The 27,125-nt window shown below is 47.3% G+C and overlaps 1 protein-coding gene across 15 annotated transcripts in view; it reads right to left on the reverse strand.

Annotated features, from left to right (window-relative positions):
- The window catches only part of TTLL8 (tubulin tyrosine ligase like 8), a 57,033-nt gene that overhangs the window by 19,069 nt on the left and 10,839 nt on the right, over positions 1-27,125 (reverse strand). For 11 of the 15 annotated variants that reach the window (XM_042844302.2, XM_024109306.3, XM_024109310.3 and 8 more), the window contains 5 exons: positions 22,780-22,847; positions 21,265-21,393; positions 11,535-11,649; positions 3,775-3,897; positions 383-572 (listed from right to left, as the gene is read on the reverse strand). In XM_042844302.2, coding sequence (XP_042700236.1) covers positions 383-572; positions 3,775-3,897; positions 11,535-11,649; positions 21,265-21,393; positions 22,780-22,847 — 625 coding nt within the window. Of the gene's footprint in view, positions 1-382; positions 573-3,774; positions 3,898-11,534; positions 11,650-21,264; positions 21,394-22,511; positions 22,669-22,779; positions 22,848-27,125 lie in introns of those variants that run through there. The other 4 variants (XM_065555020.1, XM_008172946.4, XM_024109325.3 and 1 more) reach the window with 3 other exon arrangements.

Consider the following 27,125-nt stretch of genomic DNA (forward strand, 5'->3'; position numbering starts at 1 on the left):
TATGCCCAAATAAATCGGTTAGTTTTTAAGGTGCCACCGGACTCCTTGTTGTTTTTGTGGATACAGACTAACACGGCTACCCCTCTGATACTTGACAACATATTGGGGGTTGGACGGGATGACCTCCTGAGGTCTCTTCCAACCCTAATCTTCTATGAGTCTATGATTATAGTATTTCTTATTGGAATTAAGGGTCTATTTCTAATCTGAATTTACATTTAGGGCCAAAATGTGATACATTTACTCACAATGAAGATTATCTTACACCCCTTACAATGGGGCTATTTGTGGGGTAAAGTACTACTCATTATGAGTAAGGGAATTATAACCTAACCCTTAATCAGGTCTTTAATTCAAAACAGTTGGAGTTGTGAAATCTTACTGAATGAGACAGTAGTACTGTTCAATTAAGTCTTTCCATTCCTCCTCACTAAGAACTGCAGAAGCATCCATTGCTGTGTCAATGTCCTCGTGTTCCATCTGCCCAAGGTAGGTTTCACAAACCTGGCAAGCCATGTCTATTAGTTTTCCAGGAAGTTGCTTGATTTCCTTTTCATCAGAATCTACAGGATCTAAAAAAAGCAGATGATTTAGGACATGTCAGTGAGGTAAGTACATTTCTGGAACATACGTACAATGAGAGAAGCAAGTCTTCCCCAACGTATGGGGAATCTCTCACATTTGATGGCTTTCTTCTGGCTGCAATAGATTTCTTTTTTCAGTTTGAGAGTTTTTATTGTTTTGTACAACAGAAACAAAATGAGAAAGGAAAAATGAATACGTTACAAAGGTGTTTGCAATGACTCCCTAGTTGAAGTTACATTGAGACTGCCACTTAAAGCAGGACTAAAAGCCCAGTGTGAGGGTGACAGGACCCCTGCCAAGAAGAGACAGTGGTGCTCTAGTCTAGTCCATCATGATTACTCCTGAGGGCATTCTGCACCAAAAAATTAAAAATTCTGTGGACAGTATTTTAAAATTCTGCAAGTTTTATTTGTCAATAAATAAATGCAGAGACTCTAGCATGGCAGTGGGGAGCACAGGCCACTGGCTGCACTAATGTAGGAGATCACCTTGCAGCCTCCCCATCCCCCACCCCGGGGACACGGAATCAGTGGTCAGGTTACACCCAACCCTGACACAGGACAAGGCCTGGGCCTGCCCCAGAAACACCCTGGGCCCTGCCCCTCTGTGTGAGGCACACCAGGTGTGGGGCAGGCAGACTCAACCAGGCAAGATCGAAGTGTGGAGGGGCATAGGGGATCCAGGTGTGGGATGAGAGGATTCTGTGTGGGACAATCTGGGTGCGGGCAGCTCAGTGGCAGGTCTAGGTGTGGGGGGATCTGGATGCACAGAGGCTCTTTGGGGGGGTTCCAGGTGCAGAGGCAATGGGACTCTGCAGGGGCTGCTAGGTGAAAGTGGTTGGGGCTCAATGGGGGGGTCTGGGTGCTGGGGGAGTGGGGCTTGGTGGGGTGGGAGTCTGGGTGCAGCTAATTGGGGGTCAGTGGTGTGGAGGTCTGGATGTGGGGGCCCAGGGTGGTACAGGGGGGTGGAGCTCATCAGGCTGGGGGTTTGACTGCAGGGAGCTCAGTGGGGGGGGGGGGTGATCTGGGTACAGGGGTGGGGGTCTGGAGGCAGGGGGCTCCAGATGCAGGGGTTGAGATTCAATGGGGTGGGGTTGGTATGGAGGGCTGGGCGGTTCTGGGTGTATGGAGTCAGGCTTGGTGGGGGTGTCTAGATATGGGAGGTCCAGATGCACGGGGTTGGTTGGATGGGGGAGCAGATCCCCATACAGTGATCCCTACCCCCACAGCTGAGGAGCAATGGGGGCAGGAAGCAGGGGAGGATGCTGAGCTTCCTGCAGCTGGGGGAGATTTCCGGGGGTGGGTCTGACACAGCCTCAGCCACTCCTTGCAGGGGAAGGGAAAGTCCTGTCCTCTCCTGCCTCCAGCCCAGCCAGTACTGGCAGCTGATCCTGGCTCAGGGTAGAAGCCACTGGCTGAGATGTCCCCAGCCCTGAGGTGATTTACTTCTCAGCCGACTGCTCCAGGTGTCTGAAAGGATGTACCAGCAAAGTTAAGGAACGGTGCGTGACTTCTCTTGCAGCTTTCCTTTACTTCCCTGTCAGAAAGTCATTTTTCTGTGGGGAAGCAAAGAAATCTGTGGGGGACATGAATTCTGCGCACACACAGTGGAGCACAATTCCCCTAGGAGTAATCATGCAAGAAAGTTACCCAGGAGATAGGGCAACTTGATATCACTCATAAGCTATATGTGCAAGGGCTGTATCTTATTGCACTGTTTTATTGCTAGCAACTTACAAATGTATCTCTCCCATCTGCTATTCCTGATGCCTCCACTCAATGACTGGCTCAATGACTATTAGTGGAGTGTATCAGATGTGCAACTTACTGAGTATTCATATTTTCAACTCCACAGGTGAAAGACAGCATTTACAGCTGTCAATCCTCTTTTCCATTTCCAGTGTAAGGCAGAAGCCTTGCAATATGAACAGGATGACATGGATGTTTAGCCTCATGACTAGGTCCCAAGCAGTCTGTTTGTGTGTACTTAATGTATGACAGGGCTGGGACTGTGTCTAGTTTTCTCATATTTTTCTTCTGTCTGTACTTCCTCCTTACACTTTTATTAGATAAACAGCACTTTAGATTTCCACACTTTTATCTGATTTCCCATAGATTTTTTTTTAACATGGCGATATACCTATCTCATAGAACTGGAAGGGACCTTGAAAGATCATCGAGTCCTGTCTCCTGCCTTCACAGCAGGACCAAGTACAGTCCCTGACAGATTTTTGCCCAGATCCCTAAATGGCCCCCTCAAGGATTGAACTCACAACCCTGGGTTTAGCAGGCCAATGCTCAAACCACTGTATGTATTTTTTGCAGTTTCCCACACTTAGCCTCTGCAGCACTGACCGGCACTAAGGAGCAACCCAGGCCAGTGTCCACCCACGCATAGCCTGGGATGGCTGACTTTTCAGCTCCAGCCCCACCATTGTGGAAATCTTTGTATGGCATTTAATTCCTAGCCTTTCCAAAAATGCTCCCAAATGTTTAACTTCCCCCAAAGTGCACAGCCACCTTACAGCAGGCTCAGCTGCCTTTATGAAAGTTCCATAGGCACACTTAGTAACCATGCACATCTGGTTAGATGCATAACTCCATAGTTACATGTCTATTCAACCCTGAAAGCCCAGCCATCACACCTGATCTAACTCACTGAAGTCAATGGCAAAAACCTCCCACTGACATCAGATGGACCAGGATCGAGCCCCAGACTATTCGTACAAAACCTTATTAATAACTTTGCTTAATTACAACCTATTTTCAGTGCATAGGCTTTGGAGGAAATTTAGCTATATATAAAAATTGAAGGGGAATTTACAAGCTACTTTTGAGGGACACAAAGAAGCATTAGGCAAAAATAAAATGTTCCTGCACTCTCAGATGCATAAAGTTTTAATATATGGCTCGATCCCAGTAGAGAACAAGTCCTTTTAAAACTGTCTTTTAACAGATCCTATCCATCACAGATCTACAGATGTCAGAAATTAATATGGTCTGTCAAATACCACTGGGATAACTATTGATAAAAATTGACTTTTTAAATGGTGGCCACTGTAGTTATTACAGGAAAAAGCTAATATTTGTCCTCTAAAAATATGCAGTTTAATTACAGATGAACAAGATATTCCTCGGCCCTTTTTCGACACCAATAATTGTAATGTTAACACTGATATTTAAGAAATACCTTTCTTCTGGCCTACATCTTCTTTATTAATTTTTCCTTTAGACTTCTGTGTTTTTTTATCACAGGCATTAAGACTGATGACCCATTTGAGTATGCTACACGCTGCTGTATTCCTGAAGTCCTCTAAAACACATAACATATTATTTTAGATTCTGATCCACTAAACAGAATGCCCACAAAGGGATAATCCTGTTAAAAGAATGTGGTTTTCATAAGAACTGTATGAAAAACATTACTAAGCATAAATACTATTTTCCACGCCACACATCAGTCTTTTATAAAAAGTAGAAAACCTAGCTCAGGGCCGGGGGTTGGGGCATAGGCTCTGGGAGAGAGTTTTGGTGCAGGAGGGGGCTCGGGGCAGGGGCACGGGAGGGGTTTTGGGGAGCTGAATCCGGGTGGCGCTCACCTTGGGCGGCTCCTCACAAGTGGCGACATGTCCCGGCTGCTCCTAGTCGGAGGCGCGGCACCTGACAGCTCTGTGTGCTGCCTCTGCCCGCAGGCGCTACCCCTGCAGCTCCCATTGGCCGCAGTTCCTGGGAGGCCAATGGTAGGCCAATGGGAGCTGCGGAGCCAGCACTCGGGGCGGGGGCAGTGCATGGAGCCCCCATAGCCATTCCTCCATCTAGGAGCAGCAGGGACATGTCGCCGCTTCTGGGGAGCCTCGCGGAGCCAGGTAGGGAGCCTGCCGGCCCTGCACCAACTAGACTTTTAATGGATATCAGAAATGCCAGTTTCTAGAGCTTTCCAGTTGGTAAAGTGCCAGATAACACAGCTTTTACTGTAATAAGGTGATAAGTAACAGTCAGCAAGGATTTGTCAAGAACAAATCACGTCAAACCAACCTGACAGCTTTCTTTGACAGGCAACAAGCCTTGTGGATAAGGGGAAGTGGTAGATGTGGTATATCTGGACTTAAGTAAAGCTTTTGATATTGTCTCACAGGACCTTCTCATAAACAAATAAGGAAAACACAACCTAGATGGAGCTACTATAAGGTGGATGCATAACTGGTTGGAAAACCGTTCCCAGAGAGTAGTTATCAGTGGTTCACAGTCAAGCTGAAAGGGCATAACAAGTGGGGTCCTGCAGGGATCAATTCTGGATCCAATTCTATTCAATATCTTCATCAATGATTTAGATAATGGCATAGAGAGTTCACTTATAAAGTTTGTAGACAATACCAAGCTGGGAGGAGTTGCAAGTGCTTTGGAGGATAGGATTAAAATTCAAAATGTTTGAGTCAAACTGGACAAATGGTCTGAAGTAAACAGGATGAAATTCAATAAGGACAAATGTGAAGTACTCCACTTAGGAAAGAACAATCAGTTGCACACAAACAAAATGGGAAATGACTGCCTAGGAAGGAGTACTGCGGAAAAGGATCTGGTGATCATAGTGGATCACTTGCTAAATATGAGTCGACAATGTAACCGTGCTGCAAAAAACAGCAAAGATCATTCTGGGATGTATAAGCAGGAGTGTTGTAAGCAAAACACGAGAAGTAATTCTTCCACTCTACCCCACGCTGATTAGGCCTCAACTGGAGTACTGTGCCCAGTTCTGTGCGCCACATTTCAGAAAAGAAGTGGACAAGTTGGAGAAAGTCCAGAGAAGAGCTACAAAAATGATTAAAGGTTTAGAAAACATGAACTATGCGGGAAGATTGAAAAAAATTAGGTTTGTTTAATCTGGAGAAGAGAAGACTGAGAGGAGACATGATCAGAGTTTTCAAGTACATAAAAGATTGTTCTAGTTTACCTCGGAGGATAGGAGAAAATGCAATGGATTTAAATTGCAACAAGGGCAGTTTAGGTTGGACATTAGAAAAAACTTCCTGTCAGGGTGATTAAGCACTGGAATAAATTGCTTATGGAGGCTGTGGAATCTCCATCATTGGAGATTTTTAAGAGCAGGTTGGACAAACACCTGTCAGGGATGGTCTAGATAAGACTTAGTCCTGCCATGAGTGCAGGGGACTGAGCTAGATGACCTCTTGAGGTCCTTTACAGTCCTATGATTCTATGATTCCAGCACATTTATCTGTGGCTTTCTGAGATGTGGATGTTGTGAAAGAATATTGATGCTGGTGCGACACTTCACCCCATATTCTTCATTGTGATATTATTATGATATTATTATAGCATAAGTATGATGTATTTTATGCAAGATAAGTCATGTGAGGTGTAATTGGAAAAGTTATGATTTGCTTAATATGATTATCACGTATCGTTTTTTGTATCTGAAGTTATAAATACTGACTTTTGTATCTGTACTTCAAATGTAGTTACACCTGGGTGACGCCCGCTAGACAAGATGCTTTCAGTCTAGATAGCTGGTTGGGAAGGACCTATTCAGGACAATGAGCCATTAGGAAAAACAACAGGCCTTAGAAGAAGCTTATCCCCCACCTGGTGAGCCTTCCTGAGAATGCTACAGCCAGCCTGTAAGTAATAGCTGCTATGTCTCTACAAGGACATATGACCAGGCCACATGATTCTGGACTCCATCTTGGGATGTCAGTATTTTTCCACAAACCAGTCTGGGAACCAAGTTTTGAAACCAAGGATTCCCGCCATATGCTAAAGCTATATAAGGCAGGGAGTGACATCATCTGTGGTGCTTCACTCCCAACACAAGAAGACTCCTGGAAACACCTGAGGAACAAACACTGAACTGGGGGAAGTGCTGGACCCAGGCTAAAGGGATTTCTAGCCTGTGTATGAAGACCTGAGAAACCCAAGCTGTAAAGCTAATGCAGCTTGTGCCTGAAGAATCTACAAGTCTGCCTGTACCATCAGTTTGGGTGAAAATCTGCTATTCATATCCAATCTGTCTAGTATATCAAGCTTAGGTTGCGTTTTTGTTTATTTGCTAGATAATCTGCTTTGATCTGTTTGCTATCACTTACAATCACTTAAAATCTATCTTTTGTAGTTAATAAGTTTATTTTATGTTTTACTCTAAACCAGTGAACTTTGACTGGAGTGGTTGCAGAAAATCTCTGCTTGATTATCATAAGTATGCATTGTTCTCTTCACATTGAGGAAGAGGCTGACTGGCCAGATTTGACCAAGGCAGAACAGTACTGCTCTGGGGTCCTAGGCTGGGAAGCTGGTAGTTTGAGAGCCTCTGTGTAACTGCAGCTGGGTGTGTCCCTACCTGTGTGAATGCTGGTGAAAATGCAGGCTGAAGGGCTTTGCAGTTTGTCACAACAGTACAGTGTGAGAGGGAGCCCAGGCTGGTGGGTCAGGAGGCTCAGTGGTACCCCCGTTCCAGGTGGCACCCTGGGAGGAACCCATCACAGCTGGATCCACAGTGTGCAATGTGCTATTTAGAAATCCTAATTCTGTCATTTATTGGACTATAAAGTGTCCCCATCACACAGCACTATAGAGTTGAAAGAGACAGCAACATGCAACCAGCAAAACATTTCTGGGTCCTACTTAAGAAAAATAGGATGCGTTTTGTCAAGCTGCCAGCCCACAGAAGATTGTCAATACCAGGAATTTGAGGGGGCAGCAGGCCACTTGGTCAGCCCTCAAACAGAGGATCTAGCAGGACATCTGACTGACCCTGATGAAATCCCAGGGAACAACAAAATAGCTGCATTGTCCCAGAATACCCCACAGCAGTGAAAGAACCAAGTTGCAGTCCCTTCAAAAACAAATAATGAGACTGGCTATTCCCCTTAATAAACCTGAAAGTAGTCTACTGCCTGTTTGCCATGTAAAGAGAAGACAGAGTAGAAGACTGTCAGACCTCTTCAACAAAGACAACCTATAACGAGGCAAAGGAAAGTCAGGACCAGTGGTTGGCTGGGGGCTGTGTGTCTACTGAAGAATGTGGTTTGTGTGGGCAGGGCTTGGAAAGTTCAGATAAATTTTCACCAACACCTAGATTTTGTGGATTTTATCTGAACTGAACCAAACCACACATTAAAATCTTATGAAGTTTGTCCATCGCAGTATCAACATTCGTCCATCTTAAATAGCTCATTAAAAGATGGTAGACTCATATTTTAAAATGCATCTTGAAAGTCTGAAAACTCACTAAAAAGCGTTCTTGATAATTTGTGGTTTTACATATTTCCATATACAAAATATATGCACAAATACATACATTTACTGTTCTTTCTACGGTGTATTGTATAATGTCATCTATTTTAAGAGGCTTGGCATTAAAAATTAACAGGGCAGGAAATTTGCCTTTGAAGTAATAAATTCAATGAAATGACTCATTACTCCAGACCGAAATTATTTTCTGTAAAAAGAACAGGTCATATGCACATCCTAACTCAGATTCTTCCCTGCACTGCGACCATTTTATACTGCACCACCAATGCAGGGCCAACTTCAATCCAAAATGTCTGCCCTTAGATCACCCCACCATATAGGAATCCTCTGGTGGTACACAGCTGTGGTTCGGTATGGCCAAGGATTTCATGAACACCAACTGTTTTACCAGTCACTTTGGGCAATTGGTAGCAAATATAATAAAGCAGCCTTCAGGCCAGGCACTTGACTGGCATCACAAAGTGGGGAGCACAAGAACCACCTTTAAACCCTTCCACTTCCTCCCAGCTGCACTGTACATTCCATAGTCATAGTCAACTATCGAGATCCCTTTTAGATCACTCTGTAATATACTACTACTTTAAATTTACTTTGTAGCATTAAATGAAAATACAATCTTTGTTACATCACTTATTTATGACGCTTGAAATATTTGGCTCTCAAGAGCAGTTTATAATGCCTGCAGGGTGTTTCTGACGCCTTGAAAATTTGTAGACACTTTGTTTTCAATTTGTATTGCAGTCATGCAACATAAAATTTTCAGTGGAGTGAAATAAGAATGATGAACCTTCACAAAACAGTAGATAGTTTCCTGTTTTCAAACAAACAGCTCATAAACTTGACCTGTCACTAACCCACACATCTCTAAAAGACTTTAAAAAAATTCTAGCAGTATTAGATTTAGGCAATAAATTAGTTTGAACTTCATTGACAGAAGCTCAATTTAAAACGCAACAAAGAAATTATTTAATTAATCCTCTTCTTTCATGCACCAGGAAGGTTTAAAAATTGCTTTCGGGCAGAACTCCTCAGCTATGAAAATTATGCCTTAATTGCTAGAATCTGACAGAAGAATGATTAATTGATCTACTTTAAGTTTCTGAGAAATTCAGAAAAAATAAAGATTTAGAAAATAAATGATCTACCTTAGGGTAAACAACCTTGCGTTCCTCCTATTATCGAATAATGCAGCTATACTGCATTTACACCAGTGTAACTGGGAGCAGAGTAGTTTTAGTTCATGCATATTTTCAAACAAAAGGCTTGTCTACACTGTGATTTAGTCTGCACTCCAAGGGTGTAAATCAGGGGTCGGCAACCTTTCAGAAGTGGTGTGCCGAGTCTTCATTTATTCACTCTAATTTAAGGTTTCGCGTGCCGGTAATACATTTTAATGTTTTTAGAAGGTCTCTCTCTATAAGTCTATAAACTATTGTTGTATGTAAAGTAAACAAGTTTTTTTAAATGTTTAAGAAGCTTCATTTAAAATTAAATTAAAATGCAGATCTTATCAGTTTAGTGCAGTGGTTCTTAACCTCGGGTGCACGCACCCCCTGGGGCAGGGCCAGTGCAAGGATATTTTGCACTTTAGGCGAAACTTCCACCTTGCGACCCCCCCCGTGCACATCGGTTCATTGAGGGGCAAATCCCAATGAGCCTTTATAGACCCCAGGGGCCAGCCTGCCCAGGGGCCAGCCATGCCCAGGGGCTACTCCCCAGACCAGGTTCCCTCCCCGCCCCCTGAACTCCCCTGGAGGGTGCACAGCCCCCCCGCAAGCAGGGCCGGCTCTGGCTTTTTTGCCGCCCCAGACAAGGGAGCGTGACAGGGGAGGGCGCCGAGCCCGGCTGTGGGTCCGCTCTCCCCGGCGGCCAGAGCACCGGGGGAAGGGCGGCGAGCCCAGTCGCAGCCCCGCTCTCGGGCTGGAGCGCCGCGCCGCCCCCCTCCAGGTGCTGCCCCAAGCACATGCTTGGTGGGCTGGTGCCTGGAGTCAGCCCTGCCCACAAGCCCTCCCCACCCCACCCTGGTGGCCCCCGTCCTGAGTCACTCACTGGCTTTGCCAGGCTTGGGCCACTGCAGCAGCTCGGCAGGAAGAAGCTGCCTTCCGGAGGCACCAGAGAACCAGAGCGTCCTGCTTACAGCGGCAGCGAGCCCCAGCCATGGAGGAGCCGGCGCAGTGCAGGGGGGCAGCAGCCCTGCAAAGGCGGCAGCACCGTTAGTGGGGATTAGCCGCGCCTCCCGCCCTTCCTGCCCAGGCTGCGGTCTGGCACCCCCCCGGGGGCTCCTGCAGGCTGCAGCGGATGCATGCGAGCACCAGCCCCCATGCGCCCCCCGCTCCCCCCTTGCCTAGGGTTACCATATTTCAACAATCAAAAAAGAGGACGGGGGGAAGAGCCCCGCCCTAGGCCTGCCCCATCCACTCCCTCCCACTTCCCACCCCCTGACTGTCCCCCTCACAAATCACAACACTCCCGCTCCTTGTCCCCTAACTGCCCCCTCCTGGGACCCCTGTCCCTAACTCTCCCCCAGAACCCCACCCCCTACCTAAGCCTCCCTGTTCCTTGTCCCAACTGCCCCCTCCTGAGACCCCCCCCACCCTAGCACCCTACCCCCTACCTGTCCGCTGACTGTCCCACCCCTTATCCACACCCCCGCCCTCAGACAGACCCCCGGGACTCCCACGCCCCATCCAACCACTCCCTGCCCCCTGACAGGACCCCCAGAACTACCGACCCATCCAATCCTCTCCCTGCTCCCTGACTGCCCCCCGGGACTCCCCTTACCATGCCCATGCCAGTCAGATGCAGGCTCCACGTGGAGGCAAAACATACTGCTGGGCTGCCGCGGGCACAGCCCCTCCCCCACAGAGTGCTGAGGCAGCGGGAGGGGGGAGCTCCGGGAGGGGCAGCTGCGGCGGCTCACACTTCCGGGAGCCGCAGAACCCGAGCGCGGTGAGGGGGGAGCCGGAGGGCGCGCCTGCTGCCGGTCTGGGGTCCCGGCCGTCGGCCCCGCTCAGCCTCCTGCTGGCCTGGGGTTCCGTTCACTCAGCCGGCAGCAGGCTGAGTGGGGCCGGTGGCCAGGACCCTGGCTGACAGCCGTGTGCCAGGCAAAATCGGCACGCGTGCCGTAGGTTGCCGACCCCTGGTGTAAATTCTAGTGCACACTAGGGTGCTGTACACTAACTCACCTGTGTGGCCACTGCTGAAGTGCACTAAAAGTTCCCTAGTGCGCATTTAGTGTAGTCCTTTCTCAAACAGTACCACCATTAATATACACTAAGGAACATGCCAGCAGGGTCCACATGGGCAAATTAGTGCATGACACTAGCCCTTAATTTGAAAACATGTATGAACTAAAACTATTCTGCAAAGATGTTTCACTCAGAGAAGCTGTGGGGCTCTTTGGGACCTGAGTGGGAGTAATCTGAGGGCAGAATTTGGCTCTGTATGGATGCCAGGTAGTGAGTATTCTAGCTCTGATCCAGCAAAACACAAGCACAAGTTTGAACTTGAAGCATGTGAGTTGTCCTAGTGACTTCAGCTGGACTCCTGACATGTTTAAAGTAGAGTGTGCTTAAGTGCTTTGCTGGATCCAGGCCACACTGCTTAGACCTTTGCTTTCAAGATCAAGTTATCAGTATAGAGAAATGCCTGCGATTGAACATAGAAGCTACTCAAATGACTTACCTATAAAATCATGTTTCTCATCATCCATGCAAATACCATAGCAGCGGGGGAAAAAGGTATTTGGATTTGCTGGAACGTACCATGGCAAATTTCTCAGATTCAAACAAAGTCCAATCTTAAAGAGAGTAAGGAAGAGATCAGATGATGGTTTGGCATTTTCCCTGGTACACTGATAAAGAGGACAAATAGCACTGTCTTGACCTCTATTGAAAATTGTGTATTTATTCCTTCTCTTTATAAAGGGACGTAATTCCTTAACAGGTGCCCATCCTGCATTGCAATTAACATTTGCAACCACACATCATTCTTCAACATAACAAATAATAGGTTGCTCACTCCATTACAGACAGGGGCGGCTCTAGCTTTTTTGCCGCCCCAAGCACGGCAGGCAGGCTGCCTTTGGCGGCATGCCTGTGGGAGGTCCCCGGTCCCGTGGATTCGGCGGCATGCCTGCGGGAGGTCTGCTGGTCCCGCAGATTCGGCATACCCGCCGCCGAAATGCCACCGAATCCGCGGGACTGGCGGACCTCCCGCAGGCAAGCCGCAGAAGGCTGCCTGACTGCCGCCCTCGCAGGGACTGAGCCCCTCCCTGAGGCCCAGCAAACCATTCCTAATCAGGAAAGCACTTAAGTGCTTGGTTAATGTTAAGCAAGCACTTATGTCCCATTGACTTTAATGGTATTTAAGCATCTGCTTAAAATTTAAGCACATACTTAAGTGCTTTCCTTAATGGAGGTGGACTTAAGCATGTGTTTAAGTATCTTGCTGAACTGGAGCCTAAATGCCTGGAAGGAAAAGCAAGCTTTCCTGCCTGACAGGAAGGTCAACAGATCTGAGCTCTGATAGACGAAGGAGGCAAGTTCCAGAGCTGAGGGACCTTTATGGAGGACATCTGCCCCCACCCCCCCGCCAACCTACCCTCAGAGAAAAAGGGAGCTCAAGCTCTAGCATCTTTGCTGGTTGTATGTGTAGCAGTATGGCACGGGGTGGGAAGATGTCTCTCAAGTAACCAAGTCCCAAGCCAGTTAGGACTTTTAAAAATTATAGCTAACCTCTGGATATCTCCCTCTCCCTATCTATCCTCTTTCTTCCCCTGCTATTGCCACATGAACAGCTCTTTGCTCTTTGTCAGGGTGCAACACAGGCAATGGTAAATTTGACCTTGAATTCTGAAACCAATTCTAAATAAAGACCTTAGACCTTGTTGCACATATTCAGTTCCTTTGTTTTTGTAAGACACAACAAAATTGGTGAGGGAAAAAATGGTTACTAACCTTCCATAACTGTTGTTCTTTGAGATGTGTTGCTCATGTCCATTCCATGTTAGGTGTGTGTGCGCCGCATGCACACTTGAGGAAGATTTTTCCCTCAGTGGTATCCGTTGGGCCCACTTTAGCGCTCTCTGGAATTGTCCATATATGCGCTAGTATACAGGGTGCTGCCAGCCCCGCACCCTCTGAGTTCCTTCTCGTAACTCCAACAGAGGGGTAGGAGGGTGGGTCATGGAATGGACATGAACAACACATCTCAAAGAAACAACAGTTACAAATGGTTAATAACTGTTTTTTCTACTTCGAGTGCTTGCTCATCTCCATTCCATGCTAGGTGACTCACAAGCAGTACTTTCGGAAGTGGGCTCGGAGTTCATGGGCGTGCTGACTGTAACACGGCTCTTCTGAAACCGGCATCATCTCGAGCCTGTTGGATGATGGCGTAGTGGGATGGGAAGGTATGCACCGACAACCAAGTTGCAGCCCTGCAGATGTCCTGAATCGGTAACTGCAAGGAATACTGCTGAGAAGTCTGGGCTCTTGTGGAATGAGTGGTCACAATGACCGGAGGCAGAACCTTCGCTGCTTGTAGCAAGCTCAGATACAGGTGGTTATCCAGGATAAGATTCTTTGGAATGATATCGGTAGCCTTTCATCCTTTTCGCTACTGCTACAAAGAGTTGCATGGACTTGCGGAAGGGCTTAGTTCTCTCAATATAAAAGGCGAGCGCCTGCCTAACATCCAACATATGAAGCCAACATTCCTCAGCATTCTTGTGAGGTTTTGGGAAGAAGACAGGTAGAAAAATATCCTGGTTGCTGTGGAATTGTGAACCACCTTTGGTAGAAAGGCCAGATGGGGGCACAGCTGGACCTTGTCCTTGAAGAACATTGTATAAAGGGTTCTGACATAAGGGCTTTGATCTGAGAGACCCTTCTGGCCAAGGTGATCACCACAAGGAAGGTGACCTTCCAAAAGAGAAGCAGTAAAGAACAAGATGCTAACTGCTCAAAGGGAGGCCCCATGAACTTTGACAGGACCAAGTTTAATTCCCGTCGGGGGACTAGTTCGCCAACCTGACGGTAGAGTCTTTTGAGAACATAAGAACATAAGAACGGTCATCAGACCATTTGGGTCAGACCAAAGGTCCATCAAGCCCAGTATCTTGTCCTCTGACAGTAGCCAATGGTAGGTGCCCCCAAAGGGAATGAACAGACAGGTTATCATCAAGTGATCCATGCCCTGTCACCCAATCCCAGCTTCTGGCAAACAGAGGCTAGGGACCATTCCTGCCCATCCTGCCTAATAGCCATTGATCTTCCATGAATCTATCTAGCTCCCTTTTGAACCCCGTTATAGTACTGGCCTTCACAACACCCTCTGGCAAGGAGTTCCAGAGGTTGACAGTGCATTCCGTAAAAAAATACTTTCTTGTGTTTGTTTTAAACCTGCTACCTATTAATTTCATATGGTGGCCCCTTGTTCTTGTATTATGAGAAGGAGTAAATAACACTTCCTTATTTACTTTCTCTATACCAGTCATAATTTTATAAACCTCTATCATATCCCCCCTTAGTCGCCTCTTTTCCAAGCTGAAAAATCCCAGTCTTATTAATCTCTCCTCATACGGAAGCCGTTCTATACCCCTAATCATTTTTGTTGCCCTTTTCTGAACCTTTTCCAATTCCAATATATCTTTTTTGAGATGGAGCGACCATATCTGCACACAGTATTCAAGGTGTGGGCGTACCATGGATTTATATAGAAGCAATATGATATTTTCTGTCTTATTATCTATCCCTTTCTTGATGATTCCCAACCCTAGAGACCCTTGAGAAACCTGACTGTCATCTAATGGGAGAACATTGATCTGCCCTGTACTGGAGCGTGGAAGACTAAGATGGGTGCCAAGTGAACCTTAATAGATGAGAAACCCAGACCCTGATGATTTAGGTGGAGCAGATAGTTCAAGACAGACTGCAGAGAAGATTCGAATGGAGACAGATTCCATTCAGAGGCCCAACATGTGAAATGTTTCCACTTGGCCAGGTAGGTTGCCCTGGTGGGAAGCTTTCTACTACCTAGCAAGACCTGTTGAACCTGACCGAGCAGGCTTGCTCTTCAGTATTCAGCTGTACAGCAACCATGCAGTCAGGTGCAGAGAGGTGAGGTTCAGGTGAAACAACTGGCCGTGGTCTTGTGAAATCAAGTCTGGGTGGAGTGGAAGCATGAGCGGAACAACCACTGAGAGGTCCAGAAATATGCCAAACCAATGCCGGCGTGGCCATGCTGGTACTATCAGGAAAACCCTCACCTTGTCCTGTTTGATTTTTAGGAGGATCTTGTCAACCAAGAGAATTGGTGGGAAGGCGTACAGTAGGTGGTCTGCTCACAAGAGCAGGAAGGCAATGGAGAGGGAGCCCATGCTGTGCCTGCGCAGCGAACAGAACTGATGGTATTTCCTGTTCTGTCTGGCGGTGAACAGGTCCCCAGGGGGAGATGACACTGACGACTGAGTAAAGAGACCACTTGTGGCGAGAGGAAAAGGATCTGCTGAGGCAATCTGCCAGTGCATTTCAGGCTCCCAGGAGATGACGCCTTGAGGTGAATGGTGTGTTTCATGCAGAAGTTCCACAGCTGGAGGTTCTCCTGGCACAGGGCTGTAGACTGAGCCTCTCCCTGCTTGCTGATGTAAAACAGGGGCGGGCAAACTTTTTGGCCTGAGGGCCGCATCGGGTTTCAGAATTGGAGGGCCGGTTAGGGGAGGCTGTGACTCCCCAAACAGGCAGGCGTGGCCCGGCCCCTGCCCCCATCCGACCTCCCCTGCTTCTCGCCCCTGATGGCCTCCTGCCCCATCCAACCCCCCCTGTTCCCTGACAGCCCCCCCACGGACCCCTGCCCCATCCACCCCCCCTGCTCCCTGTCCCCTGACCACCCCCGGACTCCCTGCCCGTAACTGCCCCCCGCCGCCCCATCCAACCCCCCTCCTTCCTGACTGCCCCCCCCAGGGACTCCTGCCCCATCCAACCACCCCTTCTCCCTGACTGCCCCCAGACCTGCCACCCCTAACTTCCCCCCACCCCTAACTGCCCACCACGCCCCATCCAACACCCCATCTCCTTCCTGACTGCCCCCCCACAGGACCCCTGCCCCATCCAACCATCCCTTCTCCTTGTCCCCTGACTGCCCCCGGAACCCCCGCCCCTGACAGCCCCCAGCCACCCCATCCAACCCCTCCTCTCATTCTTGACTGTCCCCCGGGACCCCTGCCCCATCCACCCCCCCTGCTCCCTGACCACCCCCGGAGCCCCCACCCCTTACTGCCTCCTGTTGTCCTATCCAACCCCTCTTCTCCTTCCTGACTGCCTCCTCCCCACCCCCTGGGACCTCTGCCCCATCCAACCACACCTTCTCCCTGACCACCCCCAGGACCCCTGCCCCTATTCAACCCCCCTGTTCCCTGCCCTCTGACCGCCCCGACCCCTATCCACACCCCTGGCCCCTGACCACCCCCGAACTCCCCTGCCTTCTATCCAACCCCCCTCCCCTGCTCCCTGCCCCCTTACCGCGCTGCCTGGAGCACCGGTGGCTGGCGGCACGGCTGCACCATGATAGGCAGCCATGCCGCCCGGCTGGAGCCACACGCACCGGGTCAGGCCGGGCTCTGCAGCTGCACTGCTCCAGGAGCTTGCCGCCCCACCACCCAGAGTATTGTGCCGGTGGCGCAGTGAGCTGAGGCTGCAGAAGAGGGGGAACAGCAGGGAAGGGGCTAGCAGCTAGCCTCCCGGGCCAGGAGCTCAGAGGCCAGGGAGAACGGTCCCACGGGCTGGATGTGGCCCGCAGGCCATAGTTTGCCCACCTCTGATGTAAAACATTGATGCATTATTGTCCATCAGGACCTGCACCACTTTGCTTAAGATCTGGGGAAGGAACACCTGGCAAGCCAAGCATACTGCCCTGAGTTCCCTGACATTTATATGCAGGGAGAGTTCTTCCTGGGACCAGAGGTCCTGGGTCCTGAGATTGCTGTGGTGGGCTCCCCACCCCAGGCCTGATGTGTCCGAGACTAGGGTTATCAATGGCTGAGGGTCAGCAAGGGGTATCCCTTCAATTATGGATTCTGGGTCTCTCCACCAGGTCAGCAAAGTGAGGACCAGAGGCAGAATCCTGAGTATTGAGTCCAGGTGGTGTCTGCTCGGGGAACAGACTGACGGCAGCCACATCTGGAGGGGCTTGAGGCACAGCCTTGTGTACTGCACCACGTAGGTACATGCCACCATGTGTCACAATAGTTTGAGGCAGATCCGAACAATCATTATTGGGTGGATCGTGACTTTCAAAATCAGGTCTGACATAGCTTGGAATCGGGCTTCTGGTAGGGAGGCTTTGGCCTGGGTCAAGTCAAGCACTGCCCCGATAAATAGTATTCTCTGAACCAGAACAAGGGTTGACTTCTGCTTGTTTATCAACAGACCCAGGACCTGGAAGGTGGCCCAGACTGTACTGATGCTGTGCTGCACCTAAGCCTGCAACTGACCCTTGATCAGCCAGTCGTCGAGGTATGGATAGACCTGTATGCTTTGATGCCTGAGGAAGGCTGCTACCACCACCGTGGAGTTCGTGAAGACCTGTGAGGCTGCCAACAGGGCGAAGGGAAGAGCGGTGAATTGGTAGTAGACCCACTATAAACCTGAGAAATCTTCTGTTCCCATGGAAGACAGAGATGTGGAAATAAGCGTTCTTTAAGTTGAGGGAGGCATACCAGTCTCCTGGATCCCGGGAGGGAATGATGGAGGCCAGGGAGGGCAGGTGGAACCTCTGTTTCTTGAGATATTTGTAGAGACGATGCAGGTCCAGGATGAGTGGTAGACTGCCCTTGGCCTTCAGAATTAAGCATTATTGTGAGTAAAACCCCTTCCCTCTCAAGTCTCGAGGAACTTCCTCTATGGCCCCACATGTAGGAGGGCTTGCACCTCCTGGACAAGAAGCTGCTTGTGAGTAAGGTCCCTGAAGAGAGATGAGGGTGGAGGGTTGGAGGGAGAGGTGGATGAAAATTGGATGGTGTAAGCAATTGTTACTGTACTCAGTACCCAATGGTCCGATATTATATTTAACCATCCTGGGCTGAAGGGTGACAGGTGGTCCAAAAACAAAGCGGGGGGATGGATCTGGTGTCGAGACTGGTATATTGCCCTTGGACATACCTTCAAAAGCCTGCCTGGCCGTTCCAAGATATCTGTGAGAGCCCAACTGGGAGGCTGAGGTAGGAGGGAAGGGTTGGCTTTGCTTAAAACCATTCTCTTTTCTTTTGTAGGGCTTCTGCATGGAAGGCGCCACGAACCTGGGGGGGCTGCTGAGGCCTAAAGTGCTTCCTGGAAGCTGGAACTATGTAAAGGCCCAAGGAGCGAAGAGTGGCCCTTGAGTCCTTGAAGCTTCAAGTCTGTCTGTTCCGAGTCCAGGGAGGTGCCCTCAAAGGCAGGGGGTCCTGGATGGATTGCTGAATTTCATGATGGAGGCCAGAGGAATGGAGCCACAAACAGCGCCTCATGATGACTGCCAATGCCATAGTCCTGGCTGCTGAGTCAGCTGCATCCAGAGCTGCCTGAAGGGAGGTCCTGGCCACAGTCTTGCCCTCCTCTAAGATGGCCATGAACTCCTGCCTTGACTATTGCAGTAGGGAATTCTTAAATTTGGACAATGAGTCCCACAGATTAAAATCGTACCTCCCCAGCAGTACCTGCTAGTTGGAGATGTGTAACTGGAGATTGCCCATTAAATAAACCTTATGTCCAAACAAGTCCTGTCTCTTGACCTCTTTATTTTTGGGGGTAGCATTCAATTGTCCATCTCTGTCCCGCTCATTCATCACTGACATTCCCAGAGACCCCCCACAATAGGGGTGTGAATAAAAGTACTCAAACCCACTGGCTGGGACATAGTATTTCTTCTCTGCCCTTTTTGATGTGCGGGGGCAGAGAAGAAGGAGTCTGCTACAGTGTTCTGCCGAGGCCCATCACCACTTCGTTAACAGGCAAGGCCACTCTGAAGGGAGTAGCTGCAGCCAAGATGTTAATTAGGCTGTGTGCTGACTCCTTAAACTCCTCAACTTCCAAGCCCAAGTTCGCAGCTACCCTTTTCAGAAGCTCTTGGTGGGCCCTGGAGTCATCCTGAGGGAGCGGGTTACTATGACTGCCTTGTCCGGGGATGACAAGGAGAAGGCCTGAGCCAGAGATGGGTCTCCCTCCTCCTCCTCTACTTCCACCAGGTCCTTTGGGCCATTTCCTGGATACGGGCACTGGGGTGAGTACCAGAGTCAGGGTCCGGTGCTGGATGGGAAGAGACAGTAGCTCGCCTTTCTGACACCACTGAGTATGAGCAATGGTAAGGGGGGGGGGGGCAGGTGATGGGGGAAACCCCCAAGGACACCAGTACTGCCACACATCGCCCTGGCGCTGGCAGAAGGGCCGGTGCCGTAGTCTGGTGTGTAGGCTGGTACCATTAGGTTTTCGATGGAGCAAAGGATTCCCCTTTTGATTCCGAACAGAATTCTTCCCCTGAAGACCATTGCGGTGCAGTATCTGCTTCTGCGATACCGGGGAACTGGGGACCAGTGGCGGGCTGGGGACCGCTGCACCGGGACCATGGAGGGCTTGCCCCTGGACGGCACTGCAGTGCTCGGTGCCATGGTGGAGCTCAGTGCACCTTGTTCCCTTCTGTTCCCAGTCACGTTGGCTGATGAGGGGACTTGAGGGATCAGTGGGATCAGGAGGGACAGCAGGTCTTTTGTCCCCTGGAAAGCCTCCGGGGTTCAAAGAGGCCAGCAGACACCTGACCCGATGGCTGCTCCGGGGAGTCAGTGGTGATTTCTGTATCGGACCCAGCTCTCTAGGCAGAGTCAGCAGTGCAATCAGAGGCTCAGGTGAGGATGAGTGGCCCGATATGGGTCTCACTGCGCTAGGCACTCTCTGCTTGTCCCTATTCTGTACCAGAGAATGCCCCCTCAGTGCACTGTTTCTTATGCCTTTTCATCAGCACCGAGAATGGAGAGTGGTGCTGGGAAGAACACAGTGCCAGGGGAGTACTCCGCACGGATTTCAAGGTGCTTGGCACCGATTTAGAGGGGCTGAACTCTGAGGCTGGTCTCAGGGCCTCCTCCACAGAATGGCCTTCAGCTGAATGTCCCTATCCTTTCTCGTACGAGGTCTGAAGGCCCTGCAGATCTGGCTCTTCCCTTTAATGTCAGACTTGCCCAGACACATTAGATGGCTAGAATGCAGGTCTCTCACTGGCATCGGCTTGCCTCACAGGGCACACAGCTTGAAACCCGGAGACTGGGGCATGCCTAGGCCCTGGGGCAAAAAGTCCCTCAACAACAGAGACAGCTACTAACACCACACTGACTCTAACTAAGAACTATATATACTAACTACAATAACTATACAAAATATGAACAGAGAAAGTCCAAACCATAGGGAACGAAGCCTTGCTACAGCAAGAAGGGTCATTCCAGCAACTGTCACAGAAGGAACTGAGAGGGCACAGGGCCAGGGGCACCCATTATACCAGTGCATATGTGTGTAACACCAGAGGGCGCTAGAATCGGCCCAATGGATACCACCAAGGGAAAAATCTCCAGCAACTGTGCATGTGGCGCACACACACCTAGCATGGAATGGACATGAGGAAGAACTCGAAAAAGAACAGTAAAGCCTTTCATTGGTGTTTCATTCATTAATTTAAACAGATTTGAGAATTACATTAATTATAGCACAACAATCTATTTAGATGCTAAAAATATTACTATAACAAATGGTACCATGCCTAGCTTAAAAGCCCTAGGTGCCTTTGACATAAGATCACAAAAACAAATAATAAATAGTAGCTAATAACTAGCTTTCCCTCAACCCTTCCCCACCACCACCTACAGAAATCAATCCGCAATTGAAACGCTCACTATCATACAATGTACTTAGCAAACAAACAAACCATACAGGTCACTCGGGCTCTGCAACAGAATCTACACAGACAGAGTCTTGTATGCCACATAGAACACCAATGATATCAACAGGGCTTCACATGGGTGCAAAGGTCTGCACATGTGGATCTGATTGCAGGGTTGGGGCCTCACACATTTAGAGCTGAGAACGTGGATATTGTTCCTTTAGAATTTCCAAAAATCCGCCATGCCGCTGTGGTTACATATCAATAGAAAACCAAATTCATCCTGCTGAATAACCTGGGATGAATTTGGTCCCATATATGGAAAGCCTTTAGCTTTGACTTCTTATAATCGGTTACTGTTGATCACATTTATATGAAAATAAATTTTAAAAAACCACTAACACTCACTAACCCTTCACCTTGTATAATCTGTTCGTGAAACCTAATACCAATAAAGTTCCCCACGTGCACTGTGGGAATAATACCAAAGGCCAAGTGATTTTAACTATCTACTTACTTTAGTTGTAAAGGAGCCAGTTTTCGCATAATGATTCAGCATCTGATCACAATGTAGGTTATGGTAATTAATTGCATCCTTTTTTATAGTCCAAAAAAAGGATGTCTCTTCATTTCTTACCAACCTAGACTGGCACAAAAAAGTACCTGCATTATGATCCACACATTTAAGACCCAGGAAACTTTTATTAACATATCCAATATCAACTGCTAATTTTCTGCAGTATATCAAAGTTATACCCATTATTCCATTTTGTGGGCCCAGGAAGCTGTGCACTGGCATAGCTGTGATAACTTAGTTGGGAGAATATGTATAGTCACAGAGCCTTTTAATTCTATCTGCTCCTTAGAGCATTTCCAAAGTGACTTCCTCTGAATAACAAATGAGGGCTTGTTGATGTGCATATGCACATACGCTGCACACATGTTCTGCCTGCAGGACAAATGAAATTGTAAGGCTCCAGGACATATGTATATATTTTTGAGAAACTCCCAGTCCCAAGGAAAATAGTAAAAATTACAGTTGCTTTGGAGGCCCTTGTGTCATCTGCTCAAGCCCCATTTTTTTAATTGGGTGACTGACTGGCTCATGGGGTGATTTTCTAGTCTGCTCATTTGTTCACGGGGTTGCGTCACTAATATCTTGAGCATCCATTCACATAGAGACATGTGTGAGCTGCTGTAGAGACAGTAATCCTTGTCTTCCAGAACTATATGATCAGTGAAAGTGCAACATAACAGATGGCCAAAATGACTTGGTAAAGCTTTGGTATGAGTAGGTAGTAATGGCCACGTAGACTGCCAGTGGCTTCACTTGGTATGCTATAGGATTAAGTACGTGCAATAAATTGTTGGCATGCGTGGTGTGTAAATACAAGTTAAATGATTAACTAATAAATCAGACAAGCAACTTCCTTGAATGGCAAGACTACAGATTTTGTTATCAATTACAGACACCCTCCGGATTACACAAACCTGACTTACGCAAAACTGCACTTACGGAAAAAGTTCTGTAAGCTAGAAATAGGAGGGTTTTCGGGGGGGGGGGGGTTTTGCGTAATTGTCGGGTATATGTTTCCGAATTACGCAAAATTCGAGTTACGCAAGGCATTCCGGAACGGAACGCTTGCGTAAGTTGGGGAGCATTTGTAATAGACTGGCCAGTGCATAGTTAATTTGATGTACAGTATAACACAGTATAAATTACTTCAGTAGGGGTTGCATATACATTTGATGGGCACTGCATACCAATTTGCTGGACCACAAAATACATCCCATGCTGATACTGGGCCAAATTCTTCCTACTGTAAATGCACTTTAGCTGGCATTTCCTTCCGCTATCCAGCAAGCAAATTTTTGCCTTGTGTAACTCCATTGAATCCAGGCAGAATTTGGCCCACTGTGGCTGGACAGTAAAAGGAAGTGAATTAAATGAGACAAAAAAATCAAAACTTAACCTACACATATTTTTAAAAATATACTTCAAGAAAAACAATAAGTTCATATGTAATCCTACCATTACATCATGAATGTCATCTGAACTGTCAAGGCCAGAAACTTCTTCACACAAGACATTTCTTTTGCCTTTAAAAAAATCATGTAACAATAATACAACATAGATAAATATATTGTTTTAAGGCCCACAAAAGTTTTGAGCAATAGGGAGTCACATCTACAGAGGGCTAGAAGTAGGCAAGAGCCCCCAGTCCCAGACAGATTTTGTGAGAGTAGCTATGTGTCCTGTAAAAGATGCTCTACATTTATTTTATCTCCCACCATCTGTAGGCTGAGAACATTAGCACCCATAAATTATTATTTTTTCTTTAATATGAATATTACACACACAAAATCATGTAAAAAGAACATTAAGGTTACAAAATCAAACACTAAAATTTAGGAAATGCCCGCATTAAGGCTGCCCATGCAATCCTAATTCTGCCCATTGTGCATATGCATTATGATGCAGTCTGTAATTACATGATAACATACTATTTTTTCCAGAGGATCAGGATAGATGGTGCTCACCAACTGAGCAGCTATTCAATATTTTGTTTTATCCTCATTGTTAAGTGACTCCATCCTTTCTGTACTGCATGCTACTCAAATCCTGCTCCGAAGAAAGAATTATAAATTTCCTTGTGGGCTTTTCTACAGTGCTCATCGCTATAGCATCTGACTGCTTCACAAACATTACTTTATTTTCACAACACTCCTGTGAGATGAGGGGCTATTATTAGAAGATTGCACTTGCACACTTTGTAGCTTTTGTGGGTGGAGTTTATTATACATGCTGGGGCTCTTGCATTCCTCTATTCCACCCCACAAGCTCCCTGTGTGCCACCCTTCTATCTCCCTCTATGTCAGGGACTCCCTGCCTCTCCCTGCAATCTCCACCCTAACATGGGTTCTGAGTGCTCCCCATTGTCCTCTCCACCCATACCAGGGTCGTCCCCAAACCTTGCCCCAGATACACTGGAAGACTTTAATGGGAGCGATCAACCAGTTGTTTGATCTCCAGACAACTGCAGAGCTGCTTGAAGCTGTGGTTGTGCTAACCAGATAGCAGGGGCTCCAGGTGTCCCCCATTTTCCCTCTTTCCATTTTCTAACTTTCCTCAAAATCAATAGGTTTCTGTCCACTGATGCTTGGAACACTCCCTGCAACTTTGGAATTGGAAGTGGCATTCACAAATTATCACATTTCAGACAAACACAAAAATGCCATCAAGTTGAGTGTAAGGCCTTCACAAGCTTGGCCATTTATTCCAATTTTATCAATAGGGAACTGAGGCACAGAGAAATTAAAGTCACAAGTATCCACTAACTTTGGATGCCCAATTTCAGACACCTGAGACCTGATTTTTCAGAGTATTTAGCATTATATAGCACAGCTCCCGCTGACTTCAGCTACAACCGAGTGCTCAGCACTTCTGCAAGTTAGACAACAGTGTATCAAGTTGGGCACTCAGAAATGAGGAACACACAATCAGTGACCATCTGTGAAAAGTTGAGTGTAGGTGACTTGCTCAGCATCACATGGGAACTCTGTGGTTGGGGCAAGAATAGAATCCAGTTCTCCAGTTCACCCTCAAATGGCCTTTACCATGAGATCATCCTATTTCTTCCTGCAGTTTCCTGCCTCATTCATTAGACAGCTTTCAATTTCTCCAAAAATTAGGTAGGGGCCTTACAGACAACAGCCTCATTCACTACAGAACCCACTGGCTCCCAGTGCCAATCTCCCTCCCTGGGCTCTTCATCCAATCTCAGTCTCCCGCTCCCTGGGGCTCCTTGTTCAAGCTTCTTTGTCCAGCCAGTTCAAATTCTCCCCCTGCACGTCAGCTCCCTATCGGATTTGCCTACCCTACTCCCACCACTGTTCCCCCCAGGTCCCAGTCTCCTTGACCAACTACTCCCAGTCTCCCCATCATTTCTAAGAAGTCTCTCCTGAGTATGTCAGAACTTCAATTTTTCAAAGGGTTAGAACTTGGCCATATATGGGCAGATTTTCATAGGGACAGCACCTTGCCAAAAGGCCACCATCTTGCCAAAATTCAAGTCTCTGTTCCAACCCATAGGGATGCTAGACCTTCTCAAAGAAAAAGTCACCAGAATAGTTTTTAAGATGGGCAAAACCATTTTTCCCCTAACCCTGTTCTCAGAAATGGCAGAATCATTTTAGATGAAACTCTCGCCCAAAAATGCAGCCTGAGGCAGACACCTGGCCTTATAATGGGAAGTGAAGGGTAGTCTGAATTATGAGCTGCAGGTAGTACCATCTACTCTCATTACAGTATCAGGCTTAGTCTGACCTGACATCCCATTAATCATATTGTATGACTCATCCCTTTTTCTGGTGCAAGTAGTTTGTACATTTGTAGCACCTTTTATCCAACAAACATTAAGCTATTTACAAATAATAATGTACTAAGCCTCAACACTGCTGGAGGCAGGTCAGCATAATTATTTAATAATAATTATTATACAGTTGGGGAAACTGAGTCACATAGCAGTTAAGTGACTTCACAAGGTAATAGGAACATAGAAATGATCAGACTAGATCAGGCCAGTGGTCCATTTAGCAAGGTAAGCTGTCTGTAACAGTTTTCATATCAGTTGCTTCAGAGGTAGGAGTAAAATACTTCATAATGGACAATTAGGCTATAATATGTCTATGGGGGGGAAGTTCATATATAAACCCAAGCAGTTAGTAATTGTAAATAGTAACATTGCAAGTCAGTGATAGAGCCAGGAACAGAACCCAGGAATCTGTCTTTTGCTCTGGCCAACAGATAGTACTTTCTCTACATTAATATCTCAAGTAGTCCAATCTCAAACAACCAATGAAGAGGCATGGTTCCTGGCACAGAATATTATAGGTAGCACCAGTAACAGCAGCAATAATTAAGACTGCCCTTCACTTCCCATTATAAGGGAACTTCAAAGAGATCTCACAAAACTAAGGGATTGGGCAACAAAATGTCAAATGAAATGGATAAATGTCAACTTATGCACTTTGGGAAAAAAATAACCCCAACTATACATACAATATGAGGGGGCTAATTTAGCTACAACTAATCAGGAAAGAGATCTTGGAGTCATCGTGGATAGTTCTCTGAAGACGTCCACACAGTGTGCAGTGGCAGTCAAAAAAGCAAACAGGATGTTAGGAATCATTAAAAAGGGACAGAGAATAAGATGGAGCATATCTTATTGCCCTTATATAAACCCATGGTATGCCCACATCTTGAATACTGCATACAGATATGGTCTCCTCATCTCAAAAAAGATATACTGGCATTAGAAAAGGTTTAGGGAAGGGCAACTAAAATGATTAGTATTAGAGGGGTAGCCGTGTTAGTCTGGATCTGTAAAAAGCAACAGAGAGTCCTGTGGCACCTTTAAGACTAACAGAAGTATTGGAGCATAAGCTTTCATGAGTGAATACCCACATGCGTCTGACGAAGTGGGTATTCACTCATGAAAGCTTATGCTCCAATACTTCTGTTAGTCTTAAAGGTGCCACAGGACTCTCTGTTGCTTTTTAAAATGATTAGGGGTTTGGAATGGGTCCCATATGAGGAGAGATTAAAGAGACTAGGACTTTTCAGCTTGGAAAAGAAGAGACTAAGGGGGGATATGATAGAGGTATATAAAATCATGAGTGGTGTGGAGAAAGTGAATAAGGAAAAGTTATTTACTTGTTCCCATAATATAAGAACTAGGGGCCACCAAATGAAATTAATGGGCAGCAGGTTTAAAACAAATAAAAGGAAGTTCTTCTTCACACAGTGCACAGTCAATGTGTGGAACTCCTTGCCTGAGGAGGTTGTGAAGGCTAGGACTATAACAGGGTTTAAAAGAGAACTAGATAAATTCACGGAGGTTAAGTCCATTAATGGCTATTAGCCAGGATGGGTAAGGAATGGTGGCCCTAGCCTCTGTTCGTCAGAGGGTGGAAATGGATGGCAGGAGAGAGATCACTTGATCATTACCTGTTAGGTTCACTCCCTCTGGGAAACCTGGCATTAGCCACTGTCGGCAGACAGGATACTGGGCTGGATGGACCTTTGATCTGACCCAGTATCGCTGTTCTTATGTTCTTAAGATCAACCACTATGAACTCGAAACGGTGAACAAGTTCATATATCTGAGGGCCACTATCGCAGCCAACCTCTCACCTGAAACAGAACTCAAAATCCACATCAGAAAAACTGCCGCAACACTATCTAGACTGAGCAAGAGGGCATGACAAAACAGCAAACTGACAGAACGACAAAATCGTGCATGTGTTATCAGTACACTTTTGTATGGGAGCGAGACATGGACACTATACGCTCATCAGGAAAAGAGGCTCAACAGC

Source organism: Chrysemys picta, chromosome 1, assembly GCF_011386835.1.
Source record: "Chrysemys picta bellii isolate R12L10 chromosome 1, ASM1138683v2, whole genome shotgun sequence".
In the NCBI taxonomy this organism is placed as follows: Eukaryota; Metazoa; Chordata; order Testudines; family Emydidae; genus Chrysemys; species Chrysemys picta.